Below are 17,633 nucleotides of genomic sequence, written 5' to 3' on the forward strand. Positions count from 1 at the left end.
TGGAGAGCCCGCCAGGAACTCATTGGCTGATCCAATTTGACTAAAATGCAGGCGGAAAACATCAGGAGGTCATAAAAAACAAAAACATCAGGAAGCAAAATTTGCATACTGATGTGCTTGAATGACATATCTGAGGCCTACACTGTTGTTCTCCAAGGGGCTTTCGATACCCTGTGGGCTTTCCTGCTCTTTCTCTTACTGGCCTTTCCAAAAGTGCGTGTGAACCAGAGGATTTGAGGGACTCTTCAGAATATCTGCCAGCATGGCAGATGGTGTCTGGGTTACTATGCACAGTGATCTGTTTTGGACTCATACCACCTTTAGTTAACTAACAATATGACATGAGTGAGAATGGGGTTGGTATAAAAGATGTCCCTACTTGCTATTATTCAGAAATTATTCAATAGTTTGACCAGAGCATGTTAGATAAGAGTAGATCATAAAAGCAAGATTACACATTTTTGTTCAAGCTTACTGTATTGCTTTTAGGATATTATCTTCACATTGACACTGTAGTGTGTGGTTACTTGAACAGCAACACTGACACCCAATTCAGACAACAGTTATTTAGATGACAACTCAGCGTTATTGATATGGCTCAAAAAGGCATTCACTTCATTACTTTCAAACAAGGACTCTGACATAGTGGTGTACTGTCAGTGCCTTGTGATTGTATGCTTGCTTACTGCTCATGAACAGAGGAAACGTCCACAGTAAGAGAGCTACCAGAACCACATAGAACAGTATTACATGTGTGGCTCTGTCCAGTAGCCAAAACACACATTAGGTCAGTGTGCTGAATTTTCCTACTAGTTTGGTGTACTGATTTTTCCCACACAATGCTCTGTCTTCTTCAACACAGCACCAAACATGGTGAAGGAGTGATCCCTACCAGCCCATATGTCACTGGAGGGTATGTACTGTATGCTGAAGCAAGACTGAGCAGAAGAAGAATCTAGAAGCAAAATCAAGAATCCCTTACAATAATGTTCCACCATTAAATAATAAACTAGAGTCAAAACCCCTGAAATGTTCCACCTTGTTTCATTCAGATGCAGTACACCTGTCATACCAACAGGGGGCACCCTCATACAACATTTTTCTTGGCCAGAACCAACACAAACAAATCTGACGCAAACAGATGTGTATGAGAGGCAGAAACAAAAGTGTGTATAGAAAGTTGTACTGCAAACAATGACATCTTCATCTTCCACTGTCTATGACCCCAAGAAACTAGAGTTAGCCTACTGGCACATACGCTGGATGGAAATTGCTCTGGTAAGGGCTTAGTATTGCTCATTATCTGATTGAAACTGATATATGGGCACTAGAGTGTGTATGAAGGACTCCAAACCATCATTTTCATCATGTAGACTCAGACCAAAGAAACCTTTGTTGGTATATTTTAATACCGATGGCTGACCTGACCAGTACATTTCTTTAACTAAGGGGTGTTGGTATACATAAGAGAAAATAACATGTATTGACTGTTTATGTGTGTATTCATTGATGGTATATTAAAGCAAGCAAGATATAGTAAGAAAACAGCAAACATAAAACAACAAAAACGTTCCTAAAAAGTGAAAACCATATTTACTTTTGAAGAGATTGCACTTTACTGATCGCTAATCACAGCACAAAATGCACCATTAACATGTCTTGTGTTTTTTTTTTTTCCTTCTGACATAAAAAATGTGATAAGTAAGTAGCCTCTGTTGAAAGCTTCTGAATTGGTAGTCTTGTGAACACAGCATCTGTCATCTGTTAGCTTGTGTGTGCTACAAAGAAAAATCCAACCCATAGTCATAAAGAACAGAATGTATTGCCATGGAACTGTAATGAGGGTAAATGTCTGCCTGTGTCTTTTGTAGATACATAATATAGTAATAATCTCATTCGCTGGTTTGTTTTGCTGACCTTCTGTGTGTGGTGTGTGTCACTTCTTCTCCTCACCTCCGCATGTCCTCTCAGTGGCCGGTGCCTTTTTCATGTGTTTCCATAACGATGCCTCGCTTGTCTCTATGGGAACTGCCCTGTGCCTGTGGTGACCAGTGGCAGCCTCCCAGTGAGGCCTACAGACACGGAGGTGCGGGGGGGGGGGGGTCAGGTAGAGATGGGGGATTGTGCAACAATACTGTTTCTGGAGAGGCCCGCCCATGTCCTCCCTGTGGTGTCTGTTCATGTGGCCCAGATTGGGCCCGGATCTGGTCTGAAATGTGGCCAAGTTTTTGTTGTTGTTATTGTTGTTGTTGTTGTTGTTGTTGTTGTTGTTAGTTTGTTTTTGAAAAAAATATATAATAATAACAATAAAGTGTGACACACAAGTCTTTCCTATTCCGCAGAGTTCTTCACATTATGATGATGCAGAGAAGCAGCCACTTAAACAGGAACAACGCAAAAGATGCCAAGAGAAGGAAACATAAAACAAGACCAAAATCAACTGAGGAATAGAAATTTGTAGAAATCTGTTTGCCCAAATGACGTCCTCAGCTACCTTCAGGAAACAAACACCAAATATTTCCGAGCAGTGCTGAAGAGGGTGAACGATTGTTTTTTTTCTTCCTTTTTAAATTGTTTTTTTTTTTCCTGGAACTCCAAGCGCAAGGTGACCTTTCACCTGAGCTGGCTTGCTGTGCCTCTGCTTCACGAGAGTTGGGTGGGCGTGTGTGTTTACTGTATGTGTGTGAGTGTGTGCATGTGTGTGAGTGTGTGCGTGTGTGTGTGTGTGTGTGTGTGTGTGTGTCTGTGTCTGTGTTTAAGAGAGGGGACGTCCTCTGTCCATCTCACTTGAGTGTGAGCGCAGACCAAATAAACCACAGAGGCATCAATGAAGCTCAGCCCAGCTGAGCCTCTCAAGGGAGAGATCCAGCTCTCCTAAAAAGCGCCGCATGTGTGAATATCCATGTGTATGTGTGTGTTTATGTGTGGAAGTCGGTAATTAAGGGCTGCTGTTGTAAGTGTGTGTGTGTGTGTGTGTGTGTGTGTGTGTGTGTCTGTCTGTCTGTCTGTATGTGTGTATGTGGGACAAAGTGGACCGTCCGCTAGGACAGCGCCGGTCAGACCAGCATGTGTCGGCGGCGGTGCAGGGCCAGGTGGTCGGAGCGCGAGAAGCAGCGATCGCAGTCGGCGCACTTGAAGGGCTTGACGCCCGTGTGCTTCCGGTAGTGCCGTGTCAGCTCGTCCGAGCGCGCAAACTTCCACGTGCAGCCGTCCCACGTGCACTTGTATGGCTTCTCACCTGTGGAACGCAACCAAGAGATGGATGTCAATGTTGGCAATAATCATTCGGTCAAATGTTCACTTAGCCATTTAGCATCAAGTATTGTATCCAAGTGATTTCTAGCAATGGCATATCAATATGATGATGACAATGACAATATCCTATACTGTGTGACTGTGAAGTTCTTTGAACATAACGTGAGTGATGGAAAAAGATGAAACCTCCCTTGTGAAAATGTATTTGACAAGTACAGTAAGTACATAGCACCATCTAGCTGTCAAGATCACCTTTTGGGTATTGTTTCCTTTATAAATATTCTCCCTCCTTTCCTAATGGCATTCCTGAGATGGCGCCAATGAGAGATGGGTGCCTGTAGGCGAACTCACTCACCTGTGTGTGTCCTCCGGTGTGCTTTCAGATGGGAGCTCTTGGTGTACACCTTATTGCAGCCGTCAAAGTCACACCTGTGGATGCGCCTCTTCTTGGAGTCGGGAGACTCGGATCGATGTGGACGTCTGATGCTCTCAATACTAAACGGTGACATGGAGCTGTGAGAGAGTTAGACAGAGGGAGCAAAAGAAAAACACTGTCATTGTCTTATATGCCGCCTCACATTTTCAGTTACTACTAGCATTACACAATGATTCCTCATAAAAAAGAACCATAGGAATCTCATAGTATTTTAGGGCATACTTTAGAAGTATTGTGAGACTATACTGCAGGATCACTGTCTATAGAGGACATATTATAGAGGTATTATGGATATCATAGAAATATTACAACAACTATAGAGAACAACTTAGAGAATTACTATGGTTATTTTTCATAATGGACATACGTATATTGTACAATGTAAACTATGCTTCAAGTGTAGACTAGCAAAAACTCCCGATGGAGGATCCTCTTAGACTGGTGGTAGGCTACCAAATCACAGCAAACTCTCAGGTAACAGCTCTGAGGAGATGTTGGGTAAGGCTAGTTAGCTAACTCTGGCTTTCACTCTGGCAGGACTGTGAGGACATGAACTTGGCAAACCTAAGTGGCTTGCATCTGTCTGTACATGGCAGTGACATGGAAGTGACATTTTCACAGCCCACAGTATGTAAGGCATGTTGCCGAGCAACATCAACAATGACAGAAGAAACTTGTCTTGAGTGACATTCAGACAAATTAAGTGTGTTGTTTGTGATCTGCTGATAATTAGTGGGAACCATGGGAAACTTTTCTTACATAGACTTGCATGTGGTGGACTGTGCAATGCCCTGTGCCCAAGGTCCTGCATTTATGACGTAACTAAACCAATCAAGCATAGGGCCTAAACAATGTAATTATCAAGAAACCATGGGTGGCGCCAGAGCAAGATCAAAAGTTTATTACAATGACTCGTGTGGCTCTAGATAAGATGACTCTCCAGCAGCTCCACCTCTCCATTGACTTGACACTATTTGGACATTTTCAGCCAGTTTGAAAATTGGACTAATTTAACATGATTTTTTTTTCTTTTTACATTTATTTTCTTTTTTTTACTTTTTATTTGTTAATTTGTTTGTTGTCTGTCTTGTATGTCTTGGTGTGTCATTGGTTGATTTTGGTTGGTTGATTTTTTAAATGTAGCCTATTTGTCATGTCTTGATGTCATGGGTACGCTGGCGACTACGTCGCTCTGTCCGGCATCTTTTGTCTTGTTGTTATGTGTCTTTGCGCTTCGTGTTGCACTCTGTGAATGTTAAATAATATAAAAATAATATAAAAATAATATAAAAATAAAACTGACTTGACTTGACTTGACTATTTCCTCTATCACTTCATTTACAGTTTTTTTTTCAACTGCTTACACACTAAATCTTTTCTTGTCACACAATTTTCTAAACAGGCCTTCCAAACACCATAATCCCCACACCAAATCTGCAAAGCCATACACTAATTCTTAGTGTTTGACTCAGTTTTCAATTTCCCAAAACACATTTTGCAAAACACTACACACAATTGTCTACACACACAAATCTATCAGGAAGTTACTTGATTTAATTTTTCAAACACAACCTGTCAAAATGCCACACTTATTCGCCACTTATTCACACTAGGTCCTCAATGTACAAACACTCATTACTTTACTGAACACCATCTGATCATTGCCTTAGTGTAGGCCATTGAATAGATATACTCTATGTATAGACCCTTTCAATCTGTTCCTAGAGGATTTACGGTTAAAATGTTCATAAAAATGCAGATACTTTGAAATGAAAAAATGAATTGGACTTTAGCGTAATGTTCTACAAAAAGTCGACTTCACGTAAAACTATTTACACACTAAATCTTTGCTTGTCACACATTTTTCTAAATATGTCTTTCAAACACCATAACCCCACTCCAAATCATACAATGCAAAACCATACACAGTTTTCAATTTCCTAAAACACAATTTGCAAAACACCACACACAATCTTTTACCTAACACACAAAAATCTAAAAGAAAGCAACTTGATTTCGTTTTTCACACACGCACAACACAACCTATCAAAATGCCACACTTATTCACCAGTGCTTCACTCTCTCTCCTCACATGTGTAATCACTCATTACTTTACTGAACACTATCCAATCATTGCCTTAGCATAGGCTTATGAATAGATATACTCTATACGTAGGTATAGACCATTTCAATCTGCTCCTAGAGAATTTACAGTTGAAATGTGCAGAACCAATGCAGATACTTTGAAATGAAAATTAACCGGACTTTAGCGTAATGTTCTACAAAAAGTAAACTTTACTGTATGTACAACTTGTCTTTTTTACTGTATTTTTGTTTGTCCCGAAGTTACCATTAGCTCAATGATTTTTTCTGTGCTTCCAGATATGCCTTAGGAATGTTAGGAATGTTTGTTTCTGCAGTTGAAAGGGTCTGTAGGACTATGAATACATACACCCCCCCCCCACACACACACATACACAAAGAGACACACACACACACACACACACACACACACACACACAGGCAAAATCAGCAAATTATTTGGGGAAAATCACTTAATTGCTTTAAAGATGTGTTTATGGCATTTTGAATGTTGTGTTCATTTTGCTGTTGATTTGAGATTTGAGGCAATTGTGGGTTTTGTGTGTAGAGTTTCGAAATATAAACACATAGTTTTAAAAATGTGTGTAAACAATTGTACAAAACTGTAACAGACCACATTGCACATTTGAGACTTCAACACTAGGTGTCACTAAAGAGCAATGGGAGAGGAAGTAGCCTGCAATGTCCACCTACAGTATGATTACACAGGAGCTGGAGATCTTTGTGACAGATGGTGAATATAGATCAGGTGGGATCAAACCTGGAATATCACTCAACCAGAGCACAGCCACACAGCAGCCTTCCCAACTTTACCATACATTCTTTGCAATGACATCCCAATTACTTTCATGAGTATTGTCAAAATGGTATAGGACCACGTGACCATGATATCTGCAGAAATATGCAGTCCATAAATAGAAGATCATTGCCAATCAACAGAAGCGATATATGTCTTTTATGCCCAAGTCGTTTCCCACGCTGCAGCAGTGCAGAGCATACTGTGGGATAGTAGGGCCTTTCAGTCGGACAAAAGATGCCCCACAACAGCCAGTCTAGCCCAACAGCTTGTCCTCTCGTAGTCGCGCATATCCTTGGGGGGTCGGCGTTTGTCCTCGTTGAATGACTGAGTTGAGTATGTGTGAGTGTGTGTGTGTGTGTGTGTGTTTGTGTGTGTGTGTGCGTCTCTGTGCCTTTGAGGCCTGACGCTGAAGTCACCACAGGCATTACAAAGCCCCTCGCTGCAGCACGGCGCAGCTGACTCAATGAACTGATGGATATCGCATTCTCCATTCCAGTGAATCAGCCCTTTCACAAAAAAAGGTTAATTCTCTCTCTCTAGCCTTGTCGTGGTGGGTGAAGTTGTTAGCACTCACCAACAGGTGGCGATATGACGCTATAATTAAATTTGCAACAAGGCCTGAAATCTGTGAAGAGCACATCACAGTTCCCACACACGTCTTTTCTCTCTCTCTCTCTCTCTCTCATCCTCTCTCTCTCTCTCTGGCATCCATCAATTAATTCAGTCGTGTGCCATGCTTTTCGATCGACTCCGGCATCCATAATGATAGTGCACTCAGGTGTGTTTACATCATAAATAAAGTCTCGTCTGGAGAGATCCGCCATCGATATGGAGCCGTAAGCCGTGGACAGTCTGCTTCTGTTTGTCTGTAATGTATATGTGCCACTGTGTTTTGGTTAATGGAGTATTGATATGTTTTTTTGTTCTAGTCGCTGCTCTACCTCCACAGACAGTGATGAGTGGTGATGAGAGGGGCTGGAGTGCATTAAGCAGTAAACAGAGAGAGATAGAAAGAAAGAGAGAGAGAGAGAGGGAGAGGGAGAGGGAGAGAGAGCAGGGCTGGACCCAGGGAAAGAGGCCACGTCAGTCTAACTCAAAACACACACGCAGTCATACACACACAGTCATACAAACACACACAGTCATACAGACTCACACACACTCCAGCGACACTAGCCAACTTTTAAGTGTTTTGGGAGCCTGTGTGTGTGTCTTCCTGTCTGTTCATCTCACATATGTGGGAGTGTGTTGTGTGTGTGTGTCTCTGTGTGTGTGTGTGTGTGTGTGTGTGTGTGTGTGTGTGTGTGTGTGTGTGTGTGTGTGTGTGTGTGTGTGTGTGTATGTGTGTGTGTGTGTGTGTGTGTGCTTTTTTGAAGGCTGAAGAGACACTCCAGTGGATTATGCCTCCGATCTTTTCCATCACCGCTGGCAACCTGTCCTTGCTCTGTCTTTTCTCTAGTTAACAGAACCCCCACCCCCCAAATACACACACACACACACACACACACACACACACACACACACCCCTTTATCCCCCCCACCCTCTCTATGTTTGATTGACGGGCCCTGAGCCAGAGAGAGAGGGAGCACTGGGGGTGGAGGGGGCGGGAGCAGCCGGGCCCCTCCAGTGAAGTGTCTCCACCACCACCACGCACACATGCGTGCGGGAGGGCGGGCGGGCGGGCGAGCAGGCCCACTTCCTGCCTCTCCTCTCCTCTGCTCCAGGGATCACCTGTTGCTCTTGGCACCAGGCCAGCCCGAGGCCTAGCGGAAATGAGCAAATGTGTCAGAAATGAAGCTGAACTCCAGATCCCCTCCACCCCTCTACCCCCCTCGCCAGCACTCCGACACTCACAGAGGACAGAGAGAGAGAGATAGAGAGAGAGAGAGAGAGAGAGAGTGGAGAGAGGGAGGGGAGGAATAAGAGAATAAAATATGAGAGGAGAAGAAGGAGTAGGGGGAAATAAAACCGAAGAGAACAAAACGGAGAATTGAGAGGGGTCAACAGAGAATACAATGAAAAAGAAATAAAAACACGGAGAGATAAAACAACACAATGAAAAAGAGAGGCCGCACTAAAAGGGAGAAGAGGGAGAGGAATGAGGAGAGAGAGGGAGCGCTTCCAACGGCTGATATTTGAGGCTGCTTGAGTGGGGTGCACTGAGGGGAGTCCAGGAGAGAGAGGGAAAGAGAGAGAGCGAGAGGGAGAGAGGGAGAGAGAGAGAGCAAAGAAGAGACAGCAGAGAGAAAGAGGGAGGGAGAGAGAGGAGAGAGGGAGGATTTACTGTGGAAAAGCATTCAGCTCTGAGGTCTCGCATCGTGGCCGGATGTTTACTCCCTGACTTCATTTGGACGTGACACGGCCTCAGTCGCGTAAATATCCCATTCCGTACGCACTGCACACACACACACACACACACACACACACACACACACACACACACACACACACACACACACACACACACCTGACAGGCCCTAATACACTCCCCTAAATTTAAATTAAATTTTGCTGCTACTTATCTTACGGCCCATAGCATATGCAGGAGCTACCAGTTACAGGCTGCCTTGGGGTTAGCATCAGTGCGCGCGTGAAGGGGAAAAAAAGGCAAGCAAATACGCTGCCTTGAACCCACAGCAACCCTGACATCCAGGCTTTGTGTGTCACGGCGGTGGCCCTGCGATGCTCGTGAGGGAGGCGGAAAGGACCGGATCTGTTTCAAATAGGATTTGACTCCACTCTTTGTTGTTTCCTTTTGTCTTGCTTTTTTCCCCTTTTCTTTCTCTTCTCTCCCTCCCTTTTCTCTGAACCTCTCTCTCTCTCCATCTCTCTCTCTATCTCTCTCTCAGTGAGTCACCTGCTTGCTGAGTGGGGCTTTCCGGCACCACAAAAACTCAGACGAACTCTCAGAGACAAGTGTCTCTCTCTCTCTCTCTCTCTCTCTTATGCATGGGCTCCCGGAGCGAGTGTCGTAACAAGGCTCTGAACACCACGGAGGACGCCGCTAAACGAGCCCTCCATACAGCCACTGGGTACACAATACACAGCAGTCACCGCCACCACCACTGCCACCACAGCCACCACAGCAGCAGCAGCAGCAGTGCTATCAGCAGGGATTAGCACTGCACCTATAGACCCTTTCAAGAGAGTTCCATTATCAGCATCATAATTGGCCCCACAAGACTTCCTTTTTAACATTCCATATGTTATCTTAATGCAGAGGAAGTAGATTGGGGCCCAAATAGAATGTTCAAGCATTGTTTTTGTTTACCTTGTTGAAAGGGTCCATAGAGAGGAGGGAGGAGAGGAGCTGTGTTTCTGTGGAGCATGCAGCAGCAGCAGCACAGGGTGCGTGTATATGCACACAGACACAGAGAGCACTACAAAAACACTGACCCTGGGTCTGAGGATACATCCGTGTGGATGATTACAAGGGAAAAAAAGAGAGAGAGAGAGAGAGAGAGAGAGAGAGAAAGGGAGTAGAGAAAGTGAATGAGGGAGGATGATGGAAAGAGGAAAAATACTGGAACCAAACAAAACATCCAAAAGAAAATGGAAAAATAGAAAATTAAATAACAAGACAAACACTCAAACAGACCATCAGACCCACAGATAGTTGGATAGGTGTAAGTCCTGACAGTTCTAGTGGGACACCTTCCAGCACCTTGTTAGGCGGGAGGGCGAGAGTGCACACATAGCCGCCATGCTCCCCACCTCTCCCCCCACCTGTTTTGGGGAGGGAGCCTCGGCGTGTGGCCCTGGGAGAGCCAGCAGGCCAGGCCGCGGACGCGCTAACAATAGCTCTCCCCTCTCTCCCCCAGGGATTCATGAATATGGAGGAGACAGTGAGAGCAGCCGGTGTCATATGAAGAACACACACACACACACACACACACACACACACACACCTCCATACACAGAAACCCACATAGACACAAACACACACAGACGACCGTAAAGATGCAGCCATACGCACATACTGTACATAATCACAAACAGCCGTACAAACACAACACAACACACACACACAGGCACACACACCTTCACACACACAAACCTTCACACTCACACAGATACATCACACACACATGCATACACACACTGCCCCAATCATATACATTCACCTCTCCCATGCCACAGTGCTCTCATCACTGATGTGCACGCAGACGGTCATACACATACATATGTAACAGCAGCATGCTCATTAAACCAGTGTGTGGGGTAGACCCAACTCCCTGGTGTCCACATCTATGGGTTATTGATTCGGCTGCTGTAGTGAGCCTTTCCCTATAATGCCTGACTCCCTGCCCAGAGGCAGATTCCAGCCCAGTATATAGCATACCAGTGAGGTTTCACATGCCTACAGTATATTGTTATAACTTGCCAGTTGCGGCACACTGAACTGTTATCAGTCAATCATTAGTCATTGATTGATTGATCACACTTCAATTCTGAGAGATTTCAAACATAAATCTACACACACACACACGCACATGCACGCACGCACACGCACACACACACACACACACACACACACACACACACACACACACACACACACACACACACAGTGTCTGTATTCCTGAGAACATAAATGTTATAGGCAAATCCACATAAGTTATAACATGCTCACAGAATCTTTAAGTGCAGACACCAGCAGACTTTTCAACACGCATGCAGTGAAATGAAACAATGTACAACACATGCTGCCATGACCATGTGATGTGATAAAATACCCTCATAACGTTGACCCATGACCATGTGATGTGATAAAATACCCTCATAACGTTGACCCATGACCATGTGATGTGATAAAATACCCTCATAACGTTGACCCATGACCATGTGATGTGATAAAATACCCTCATAACGTTGACCCATGACCATGTGATGTGATAAAATACCCTCATAACGTCGACCCATGACCATGTGATGTGATAAAATACCCTCCTAACGTTGACCCATGACCATGTGATGTGATAAAATACCCTCATAACATTGACCCATGACCATGTGATGTGATAAAATACCCTCATATATGACCATGTGATGTGATAAAATACCCTCATAACGTTGACCCATGACCATGTGATGTGATAAAATACCCTCATAACGTTGACCCATGACCATGTGATGTGATAAAATACCCTCATAACGTTGACCCATGACCATGAATTCGCTTATGGCCATGCACACCTACTGTACCTTTAAAAAACTCACCTATGCGAATGCACGTTCACACACAGGCACACACAGAGGCTTCCAGGCAAGAAAACATTCATATACGTAGTCTGACAAGAATTAAACACTCTCCCTCTCTGTCTCACACACACACACACACACACACACAAACACACACACACACACACTTTGGGCTCTGGGCTGTATTTTGCACACTGGCGCATGGCGCATTGTCTAAAAATCGCTATTGTACAGTACACCAGGTCAGAGGTCTATGGCGAGTTGTTTATATGTTATTTTAAGAGCGCATTGTCAACAGTCATATTGGCGGGTGCACCTATCATCCATGAACGCACACCAGCACACGTCCAAGCAAAACATTACAAATTGCACGATTACAATAGGAAACATAATTAGAATAAAGATATTACGAAATACTGTACATCTCATGATGAGTAGTTATTCACCATCATTTGCAAATTGGTAATGACAGTTAAAAGTGATTAGGGGAGAGGCGAGAGACACGTATGGAGCACAGCTGAAGACGCACTGTCACGAGATATAAGAAACTCCTCTGCAGGATAGATGCTGTTTTATTCAGTCTTTTGAGCAATATTAGGGTAAGCGTTGCTTTTTCCAGCCTATGTTTTCGATGGTAACCCATTGTCAGTCAATAGTGAAAGTAACTGCATATAACTGTATTGTCGTTGACTGACACCATGGTAAAGTTAGTTTCACTTTGCCAATGAGTTCAAATAATAGAGAAGTGCAAATGCGTGAAGGTTATGCTAGGTTTTAGTAAAGCATGGTTTAGTGGAATTCCATACGGTCTCGCAAGCAGCCTCCTTCAAATGTGCCGTTGAATGTCCAAATAGGAAAGACAAAAGCGCGAGTATACAAAGTCAATTGCGCTGGAATGCAAGATAGAGCCCATAGTGTGTTACTCATTTAATAAAAACAATGAGCACCACTGCTTCAACTCTCTCTCTTTCTCTCCCTCTCTCTTTCTCTCCTCTCCCTCTTTCTTTCTTTCTCTCCTCAGGTAGAAAGAGTGCATCTGGTCTTGCACAACTGGAGCCCAGAACAGTTGTGCCCTGGGGCTGCACAGGCGTGCGATACTGCAGGAGAGGAGGAGAGACCCTGTATGGTTGACTGATGAGACCTGTCTTTCTGCTCAGTATGGTGCCATATGTTGTCTGGAAAGCTGCCACCAATGTCAGACAGCGTCGGGGGGGGAGAGAGGCTGTTACATGACGGCTGCAGTAGAACACAGTGTGACAGCACTGGGACATAAAGGGAACTCAGTTTGTTGCAGAAATGGTGGGATCCCCTTTGATTGCGGCTGTTGTCATGAACGGATTATGAACTTTCGGGCCCCTGGCCCCAGATGTTTTAGGGGCCCCCCACTAATTGTCGCATATGTGGGAGGGGGGGGTGGTGTTGGGGAAATCAGGAAATCCCTGTATTTCCTGTATTCTGCTGCATTTTGGGGATGGCCAATACTTTAATTCAATCAGATTCATAGCCTATCCTGATGTGTTGATATTGAGGCAATGATTCCATGCAAAGGCTTGGGCTTCAGGGCCCCCGGTAGGCCCATGCATCCCTGGCTGTTGTCACTAAATTGTGTTGGTTATAATCAGGGCTTTGAACCGATTTTCTTTCCCAATCGGTTCGTTCCGAACAGAAACGGAATTATAATGTTTCCGGTTATGAGTTCCACCAATAAATTGACGTTCCCGAACCGGTTAGAACAAAAAAATACTGTTCCCGGAACGGTTAATTTCGTTCCTGTCAGCTGTTTAATGCTATAGAATCTTTGTAATCCACCGCTCTCTCTCCATTTAGTCAGCGAATGTCTGATGTGATGTCACACAGGAAGTGAACCTCAGCCGTCATGGTAACGTGCGCAGGAAAATAATTACTTTTTCTTTTTTAGTTAATTAGGCAACGAAAACTTTGAGGAACGAAATAAAACCGGTATTAACCGGTTACCATTATTTTTAAATAAGTGTTCCTGTTCCAGAACATAAAAAATAATAACGTTTCCGGTTTCGTTTCTGTTCCCTGTAAAATACAAAAAGTTCCCGGTTTTCGTTTTCGTTCCTTGAACCGGTTCAAAGCCCTGGTTATAATTAATGGGGTGGCTCACACTAGATTGCTGTGGTTCTCACTAGACTGTGAAGGTTGTTTGTAGATTGTTGGTAGGTGCTTCTTACCAGATTATTCAGGTTCTTGATACCATGGAATCAGATAGCATGCAAAACACATATACTATATGGACAAAAGTATTGAGACACATAATCACTGGATTCATGGGGTCCCATAGAGGTTGAATAAGAGGGTCCCCAAGATCGACTCCTGGGGAACACCACAGGTCAAGGATGTTGGTGTTGAGGTAGGTAGTGTTGCCGATGGCAACAAACAAACTCCTTTTTTGTAGATATGATTTGACCCAACTGATGACTATACCTGAAAGTTCAATCTAGTGCTCTAGTCTGTGTAGTAATATGTTGTGATCAACAGTGTTGAAGGCTGTACTAAGGTCCAATAACACTAGGATTGATGTTTTTTGCCTGCACCTGTATTGAGGTGCAAGCTATGTCATTTAAAACTAAAAAGAGCCGTTTCAGTGCTGTGATTTGCCCGAAACCTGACTGAATGTAATCAAAATACCCATTTGATGTTAGGAAGGTGGTTAGTTAATTAAAGACTATTTTTTCAATAATTTTGCCAGTAAAAGGTAGATTGGATATGGGCCTGCAATTGTTTAGCATGGTGGCATCCAAGTTATTTTTCTTGAGAAAGGGCTTTACAACATCTGTTTTTAGGGACTTAGGAAATGTGCCAGATGGTAATGATACATTTACAATGTAAAGCACGTCTGCTGCTATGAGGTGAAGAACAGATTTAAGAAAACTGGTAGGTAGAGTGTCTAAGCCACATGTGGAAGAGTTGAGGTTCTGTACAGTTTTTACAAAAGTTTCATAGTCTATCAAACTAAACTGTCATCAGTTTTTAGAAGAGTTTCATAGTCTATCAACAAACTAACTTAAGTTTCCCTTCCCTTGAAGCTGGAAGTTTCAGATGTTGAGTTAATAGTTGAGAAGATATGTTCAGTCTGATTTGATATATTTTGCCTTTGAAAAAAGATGCAAACTCATTGTATTTATTAGTTCAGAGAAGTTCAGGTGCTAATTGTGATGGGGGAGTTTGTTAACTTCTCCATAGTTGAAAATAGCACACGAGAGTTATTTGTACTTCTACTGATGCTATTTGAGAAGAAAGACTGCCTTGCTTTGCATATTTTAGAATTATACATGCGGAATGCGGAGCATGTCTATGGATTTCATAGTGGATTTGAAGGTTGTAGTTTGTATTGTATACTGACTTGAATTTTAAGTAAGGGATTTTAAGCAAAGGAAACATGCGGTTCCGTTTAAAAAGAAGCTCACTAGTTCAGCTTGTTGTACAACTTTTGTTGGCCCTATAACAGCGATAGCATGGACAGTTAGCTTGTTTACAGTTGATTCCATTGTTGCGAAGCCTGCCTCCAGGCTCAACCGTCGTCCTACTATCGTTGTTATAGTTACCATTCATAAGCATTGATATGAAACGGCGATTAAACTTTTTTTACCAGATCTACTTCATAGGTGTCCCGTTATTCAGAATTAAAAGCCACCCCGCCAGCCAATCAGAAAAGAGTATTTCTTCTCTCCGGGTGATAATGGAGCAATATCATCCATAATATTTGGCATTTTTTAATTAAAATGATCGAGATGATAATCTACTGACTCTGACAGTTTACGAGATGTCTACATTGTTGTCTAAATGTCTAGAATGTTACAGTTTTAGCTTGATTACAGTGGTTCTCATTAGATTGTGTTTGTCCCTTATTAGACCGCAGTTCAGCTCTGATCTGCTCTGAAATGAGACAAAAGTCACACATACACGCACACACACACACACACACACACACACACACGTGGTGCGGAGCGACGTCCCTGACCCCCTTCTGTGTGTGTCGCTCTGAGGGCTATTTTCATCCCGGAGTGGAGCGTCTGCCAACCCGCGTGCCCGCATGGTAGCTGGCACCCGCCACTTAGAGGGGCACTTATAGGGCACTAACACTACAGTCAAGAGTCAGAGACAGCAGTACACAAAGCCTCAGCACACACTCACAGCAAAAACAAAAAGCCCAGGCCCTTGGTTTCACTCAGCAGCACTTTCCTGACTGTTCAATGGCCGTCTGTTATTCATCGTGTTTCGTGTCAGGAGCTGAACTAAACAAAACTAAACCTAGACCTGTAAAGCGCTCTCTTCACATGCTCACACAGCAGACCACAGCACACCTACAAACTTTCCCACACAAACACACACACACACACACACATAACCGCACTTGTGTTTACACACATGCGGCGTGTGTCGTTTTTTATGTCCGTGGCTCTGGGCATGGCTCATCTCCTCGGCCTCGCTCTTCGCTCGACGCTGCCATCCCGAGAGCTCGCCGTACCTCAGCTCTCACTCACGGTAAGGGAAACATTTACACTGCGTCATTAGCGCCGCCACGGTTACGGCACGGAGAGAGGAATCCTGGAATACTTTCCAGAGGCTCCGCACCTAAATAACCCCATGCCGCCGCTGGGCACAAAACCTGGCGGAGGGGCTCTGTCAGGAGGAAAGCCTGTCGAGCGCCGGCAGAGTTTGTGTCTTTTTGCTCTTTAACGAGGGGCAGTCCTGGGCGCTTTTTATGGGCAGCTGTGTCAAACTGCAGACGGCTGAGGGGGGTGGGGGGGTGTGATCATGTCACTGGTACTAACGATGAGGAAAAAGCCTTCTCTAACCTGATTGAAGTCAGATGGGATTAAGCTATGAGAACCGCATCCAATCTAATATGCGAGGCTTATTTTTCCCATAGGTAACGTGAACTACGTGAACGTAATTCTCACTTCTTCCTATTCTAAGTGAGGCTAATCTGACACATGGACATGCCCTCAGAATGAGACTGCCATACACACCAACCCAAATCACAGGCTTCACATTCATTGACTAAACAAGACCATGATGCGAACACCTATCAATAGAAATCTTGCTTCCTTAGGCCACAACACTGACTGCATCAAATTTAATTTATGAAGCCATTTTCACAGTGAGTCTACTTCATCTCATAACAAATTCATAAGAAGCACAACCACACACATAAGAAAACGCCAGCACTCCCATAGAAAGTGGAGCTCACTGACAATCGCTGCTTACCGCTGCCTACTATGCAGACAGCTTCTCCAGACGACATCATCAGACAGGCAAGGCAGCACAGCTCAGCCCACTGTTTATCTTAGCTTAGCATAGATTAGCTTAGCCTAGCTTCCCCCCGATGAAAGAACCTGCTGTAGCATCTGCAGTCTGTCTCACCTTGGCAGCATACAGGAGATAGAGTAGGAGTTTGTGTGTGGGGGGAGACAGAAAGCAGAGCATGGGATGGGAGCAGGAGCGGAAGCAGAGGTAGGTGTGTGGGTGGGTGGGTGGGGGGGTGCGGTACTCACTCCTGCACAGCCCGCGCTATAGAAAGTGCCGTGGATCCGGTCTCGTTAACACTGTCCAAAGTGACGTTTGGCAGGTCGTCGTCATCGCTGTCACTCTTGATATGTCTTGGCGACAGGCCGTTGGGGTCTGTGTGTGCTATGGAGAGAAAGAACAAAAGTGAGAGAGAAAGAGAGATGGTTAGTCAGCTGATGGGCTGTAAAAAGTTTTTGCTACTTGGACTGGATCTATCTGTTTCTATGAGTTAAGGGTGAATTTATTTCACCATAAAACCAATTATGTTTGAATAACATTTATTTCACTATAAAAAAGTA

The 17,633-nt window shown here is 44.0% G+C and overlaps 1 protein-coding gene across 1 annotated transcript in view; it reads right to left on the bottom strand.

The window, feature by feature from the left end:
- Positions 1-2,103: 2,103 nt before the first annotated feature.
- Positions 2,104-17,633, bottom strand: part of klf12b (Kruppel like factor 12b) — a 53,477-nt gene continuing 37,947 nt past the window's right edge. The window contains exons 4-6 of the mRNA XM_076263400.1: positions 17,322-17,457; positions 3,611-3,768; positions 2,104-3,238 (exon numbers count right to left, since the gene is read on the bottom strand). Coding sequence (XP_076119515.1) covers positions 3,057-3,238; positions 3,611-3,768; positions 17,322-17,457 — 476 coding nt within the window. The 3' untranslated portion in view covers positions 2,104-3,056. The remainder of the gene's footprint in view (positions 3,239-3,610; positions 3,769-17,321; positions 17,458-17,633) is intronic.

Source organism: Alosa pseudoharengus, unplaced genomic scaffold, assembly GCF_046254945.1.
Source record: "Alosa pseudoharengus isolate Yale_2024_CS ecotype anadromous, Long Island Sound unplaced genomic scaffold, YU_APseudo_1.1 YU_APseudo_1.1_scf_3, whole genome shotgun sequence".
Classification (NCBI taxonomy): domain Eukaryota; kingdom Metazoa; phylum Chordata; class Actinopteri; order Clupeiformes; family Clupeidae; genus Alosa; species Alosa pseudoharengus.